Raw genomic sequence first — 5,631 nt, 5'->3', positions numbered from 1 at the left:
TTTCGTAAAGGAAGAGAAACTGGTATAGTTGTCTGCTTGACAGGCTAAAAGGAGATGTTTTCAAGAGCTCTAACAAAAAAACATTGTAAAACATGTAGTTTATAAATCAAAGCTCCAGAGGGAGATATTTATCAAAACACTTTATTGACATAAACACATCTTAAGCATAGACAGAAGACTGAAACAACTTTTCTTAACTAATGGTTCCCAGTATGTGGTACACATTGCTCCACCAAAGGAGCACAAGAAATACCGCCATTAAAGTGCGAAGCTCTTCCATGGACAGTTCAGTTGCTGCTTTGGATACAAAGCTGCTGAGCTGCTTCCCTGCCACTCATGAAACTGGGGGGTGAACAGTCTTCAAAAGCTTCAGATTGCTGGTACTAGGCAGCAGTGACAGCATGGGAGAGCTGGGAAGAAGTCTGCTTCCTCCCAGGGAGCAGGACTGTGTGAGCAGGCGAGTATGTGCAGTGTGGTGGAAGCCAAGATGCACAAACTGTGTTGGCCCGCGAGCCCGAACACACGGCAGATTACTCTAGTGCACAACACAGCCAGTTGCCCTAGAGAGCGCCTGTTGTAGTGTTTGCAGATTGAGAGTAGTGAATGCCATTCAGCCACCCCTGGAAGGCTCTGCCCAGAGCCTCGGAATGTGAAACAGATGTCTGCTTCTGGCATTTTTCCTGGACTTGAATGAGGCTGTTTGTATTCAACACAGCTGCTCTAAAGGGTCATAGTTTCTGTGGAATGTGTCCTATTACAAAGCATTCCAGAGGCTAAATTTAGGGGTAGCTTTTGGAAAATAAAAGTCTGAAAAGAAATATTTCTAACAAATTAATGTTTTCTTCTCCCACTTTATCTCCATACAGCAGGAGCCAGCTAACAATCATTAAAACCAGGGAACAGAAGATTTTTGCTAGAACTGGCAGCCCGTTATCATCCAGCAAGTATCTAAGCTGAGGGAGCCTGTACAGGAGGACCTGTGATCTTCAACAAAGTAACTGTGGTTTGTCCTTACTGTTGTTTCTATCATCTTATAAATACAACATAAACATGACTCAGAAAAACATGTCAGATCTAAAATAGTCAGACCTTTTCTCTGATAACCCACAAAGAGTCCCTTAATGGAAAAGTCATCCCCCAACTATATACTATAAACTTAAACAAAACTAACTACATACTGTTGCTTCTCTGAAAAGGTAAATGGTACAAAGCGCACCCTCAGCATTACTGTGTACAATGTGCTTCACAAGCCAAGTGCCAACATCCCAATGAATTACATAAGACTATTATTATGTAGTGGTGAAAGCCAAGCAGAGCGATTCAACAAAGCGTAATTTACTGATTCCTTCTCTATTTGGAGTGCAGGTTGAAGCAATCTGTTGGCAGCTTAGTCATCCTTCTGTTTTCCCCCTGGCACATATTTGCATTACTTTCTTCCCCAAAATCTGGGAGGGCAAAATTAATTTTCTATTAAAAGAAAAAATAAAACAAAACAAACAAAAAAAAACCCCAGAAAACAAAATCAAACCAACCAAGCATGTTGCCTATGAGCTGCCTGCATGCGTTGCTATGGTTGAAGTTTCATTTGTGGTGCAAACGTTGGCAATGTCAGAACTAATCAGTTCAGTGATTCAGCGAGAGAGACAGAAAGATAGCATAACAGCTGGGTCATTCTGCTCCTTTCCCAATATTAATACTACATAAATATTATCTTTACAGTTTCATTCATACATCCAAGCAAGCACTGATCATTCAAAGGATGCTAAGCCAAATAAGCAGATTAAGGCTGCTGCAGAGTTGGCTTGATGTTGAAGCCTTGTGCAAACTGGGTGCCTTATTTCTGACACAGGAAGATTTGCATTCATTTCTGTCCTATTTTGCTATGTGACTTTAGATGTCACATTTGGATCACCACTGCCTCAGTTTCCTCAGCTGCTCAACACAGACTAAACTGGACTACTAGGCTGTGGTTTACATGGTGTTCATAAACTTCACCATTTTTAAAATAGTGTCTGAGGATGATGAGAAAGAGAAAATACTACTGAAATATAAAGCAGTACCTTCAAACAGGTGAGCACAATCTACTTTTAAGAAATTGTATTAGTCACTAGGTAACTGATGACAATGAAGGTAATATTGCATGTGTGCAGGCACCAAAACACCTGATAGTATTTTTTTAACCGGTTCTTATTTTTCCAGGTGGTCCACAATTAGACCCATCTTTTAAAAAGTGCTAATTAATACTGGAATTCTATCTTAATGAGTTCTTCTATTGTCAATTTCTGCCAAAGACAACAGTTTAGTAAATGCCACATTTCCCAGACCAGAAGCATAGGCTAGGTATTATTGAGATTTATTCAATACATTTAATGTAAAACTTGTAATTTAGCTGTCAAACTTTGCCAGGGAAGAGTAGCGGAAATGTTTGTACTGAAAACTGTGAATGACTCTCTCCTATACTGAGGCAGGTGCATGTAAAAAAAAAAGCCTCAAAGATACTGCATTTCCTACCGTAAGTAATGAGTACTTAAATCACTTTTTATAGGGATCTAAAGAGCCCTCCATATTTGGCTAATCCAACATAATACAGTAAAAACCAGGCAGATAATTTAGAAGTCTTTAAACTTACTACTAAAACATGTTACAACTTCGCACACATGAATTTACACAGGTTTTGGTATCTGAAGCTAAAATTATATTAGCAGTCCAAAACAGTCATATGAATGTAAAGATTTTAACTGCCAATTAGCTTGGTATACTTGTAAAAGTCGAGTGTGCAAAATGCACTTCTAAAATGCAGTTTGTAACTAATTTTGGATAGTGAGAAACTGGTTAAAAGGTTGAAACTAATCTTTAAAAAAAAAAGTCATACCTATGCAATGACTAATAAAATTTAAAAGTCAATTTTCATTATATTTTTGTAGCTGCCTGTAAGCTGATTTCCCCACATACTGTGTTTTGTAGGAGTAATGAAACACTTAAGAAAATCCAAGTGATTTTATTTTGCTTATAGATGTACGTATAGTGTAACACTAGCATCACCACTTATATACAAAATTAGTTTAATATAACAGAACACTAACGATTTCCCCATCAGGCAATTATGACCGAGCAGACAAACACTGATTCACCACTTCCAGTAAGTGAGAGTTTTCCAAAGCAGCTGCTACACGTTCTTTATCAGCAAGCTGTTTATTAACTGTGCAGGAAAAAACACCACAGGAAATTGGTCAAAACATTGATGTACAGTATCTATTTTAAAGCATTTTATGTTGACACATAATCCCAGTGTTGCTATGGTGCTCAGGTAGACTAGGAATTCCACAGATGCTAAGTACGCTGACAGCTGCAGTCTGAAGTCAAAGCTACCATGTTACCACAAGTTAAACCAGCAAGCTGTTTATGATTCAGCAGCAGGGAGCTACGCGTGTGTAGGTGTAACACAAGAAGAAGTTTCCCCCCAGCCTCTCCCCGTTCTCTGAATCCTCCATAACCCAGGCAAATCAATGACTAGCTGACAGTACAGGTTGCCTGAGGAGACGTTTAAAATACAGTACAGAACGTATCAAAGTGTCATTATGACACATCCCTGTTCTGTAACATCCCCCAGAATCTGATGCACACGAAGTCCCAGACACTGAACACCTGCTCTGCAGGTGTGGGAATCTCTCTCCTCTCTAATTTTCAAGATTAAAAAAAAACCCAGACGACCACACAACAGAGCACTGAAAACCTTACCTGCATGCTCAGAGGCATGTGTTCCTGGTGTTATATGAACATCCAACTTAAAAAAACATAATAAAAGAAAAAGGGAACAAGTCAACAAAACATTAGAAGCTTAAGTTCAAACTATTTAATGATAAATCCAAGACGATAACAAAAAGAGGGGGAGAAGGACATACTTGCCAATACCAGTTGCTGTATATAGCAGAATAAAATAAAGCCTAAAAAGAACATTCTGCATGCCCATCTGCTGAAGCCTGCTTCAGACAAGGGGGTGAGGCACCAACCTCTCCTCCCGTGCCCTCCACGACCCCCCTCACCCCTGACCCCGCTGCCACAGAACCGTAGCTCTGCACTGCTGCTTCACCTGCTGCTCTCTGCTTCCTGCAGCGTCTCCCTCACCCATGATGTGGACAAGGCCATAGTTATTTTTCACTGTAAATTAGTCAGCTTATTTTTTTTTGCCTTTTGTTTGTTTGGGTTTTTTTCCCCAACACAATCCCCCTCTTTTGCTTTCCAGGATGATTTGATCGCTCACCTTGAATCTCTCGGGCAGGGACCTGAGCAGTTTCACCTTTATGGAGAGGCCGATTAAGGTCGCCATGCTGCAGTGCGGGATGGTGGGTGTGAACTCCACGGCCACCGTGCTCTCGGCGTCATTCACCTGCCGCAAACAAACACTGCCCGTGGGCCACCCCGCCCTGCTCCAGGGCAGCTGGGGCCTCGGTGCGACACGCCGTCTGGAGCTGGGCTTTGTCGCTCGGAGGTACGTTCACTGACATTCTTTAAACACTACGTGCAGGGCTACAGTCACCCTCTTTTGACGTTAGCCCGCCGCAGGTCTGGTGGCCCGGCGGCAGAGGCGGCTGCCCCGCCCGCGGGGACCGGCCAGCGGCCGCGGCGGACGAGCGGGACGGGACGGGACGGCCGCGGGGACCGGCCAGCGGCCGCGGGGGACGGGCGGGACGGGACGGGACGAGACGGCCGCGGGGATCGGTCAGCGGCCGCGGGGGACGGGCGGGGCGGGACGGGACGAGACGGCCGCGGGGATCGGTCAGCGGCCGCGGGGGACGGGCGGGGCGGGACGGGACGAGACGGCCGCGGGGATCGGTCAGCGGCCGCGGGGACCGGGCGGGGCGGGACGGGACGAGACGGCCGCGGGGATCGGTCAGCGGCCGCGGGGACCGGGCGGGACGGGACGAGACGGCCGCGGGGGCCAGGCGGTAAGCGCGCCGCAGCGCGGGTCTCACTTTCACTCGCACTTGCTCGACGACGTTCAGCTCCTCCAGGGTGAGGGGGTGCTCGGGGTCGTTAATGGAGCGAATGAGATGTGCCGGATTAAGGAAAGCGGAGCGGAGCTGCACCGACCCCCCCGGCCCGCCCTTCCCTGCCCGCCGCCCTTCCCCACAGGATATCGAAAATCTCCCGGTCGTCGATGGTGTCGGGCAGCTCGTCGTCCTCCTCCCGCGCCGTCACCGGCCGCTCCCCCGAGCGGCGGTAGATGAGGGGGTTGGCGTTCTCCAGCGGCGCCCCGCCGCCCGGACCCGGGCCCACCATGGCGGCCGCTCAGACCCGGCCCGCCCCCGCTGCCGGGAGGCGCTGCCGGCGGGGCGGAAGGAGCCCGGACGCCATTTGCCGCTGCACCGGGCGCGGGGGCGGGCGCTCGGCGGCCCGTGTTGGCCGTGGCGGGAGCGCCCCCCTGTGGCGGGCAGCGAGGGCGCAGGGTGGCGGCGGCCGGGGTGGGCACGGGGGCGCGCCCAGCCGCTCCAGGCTCGCACAGCTTTGAACTAAAGCCTGAGTGAGAAGCGAATGGCTTCGCAGCGGTCAGCGCCGCGGCCGAGGGGCTGTGAGGGACCTCTGAAGTGAACTTAGTGCTGCCGACGGTGTTCTTGCTTAATTTATTTCTTT

At 47.8% G+C, this 5,631-nt stretch overlaps 1 protein-coding gene across 1 annotated transcript; it reads right to left on the bottom strand.

The window, feature by feature from the left end:
• Positions 1-2,982: 2,982 nt before the first annotated feature.
• CIAO2B (cytosolic iron-sulfur assembly component 2B) lies at positions 2,983-5,347 on the bottom strand. The gene is made up of 5 exons (XM_055726539.1): positions 5,139-5,347; positions 4,974-5,053; positions 4,262-4,387; positions 3,739-3,784; positions 2,983-3,199 (listed from the first exon to the last, which is right to left on the bottom strand). Exons 1-5 carry the CDS (start codon positions 5,278-5,280, stop codon positions 3,102-3,104), a joined length of 492 nt encoding a protein of 163 aa, XP_055582514.1. The 5' UTR covers positions 5,281-5,347; the 3' UTR covers positions 2,983-3,101.
• Positions 5,348-5,631: the final 284 nt, after the last annotated feature.

The sequence above is a fragment of the Falco cherrug genome, chromosome 14, assembly GCF_023634085.1.
Source record: "Falco cherrug isolate bFalChe1 chromosome 14, bFalChe1.pri, whole genome shotgun sequence".
Lineage (NCBI taxonomy): Eukaryota > Metazoa > Chordata > Aves > Falconiformes > Falconidae > Falco > Falco cherrug.
The sequence above is the reverse complement of the archived record's forward strand: the minus strand, read 5'-3'. Positions and strand labels throughout refer to the sequence as shown.

Coding starts and splice junctions, on each gene's coding strand:
- CIAO2B (XM_055726539.1), bottom strand. CDS start 5,280: ATGGTGGGCCCGGGTCCGGGCGGCGGGGCGCCGCTGGAGAACGCCAAC. Junction 3,785..4,261: donor CCCTGCCCGAGAGATTCAAG/GTGAGCGATCAA, acceptor TGTTTTTTTAAG/TTGGATGTTCATATAACACC. Junction 3,200..3,738: donor ACATGCCTCTGAGCATGCAG/GTAAGGTTTTCA, acceptor TTTCCTGCACAG/TTAATAAACAGCTTGCTGAT.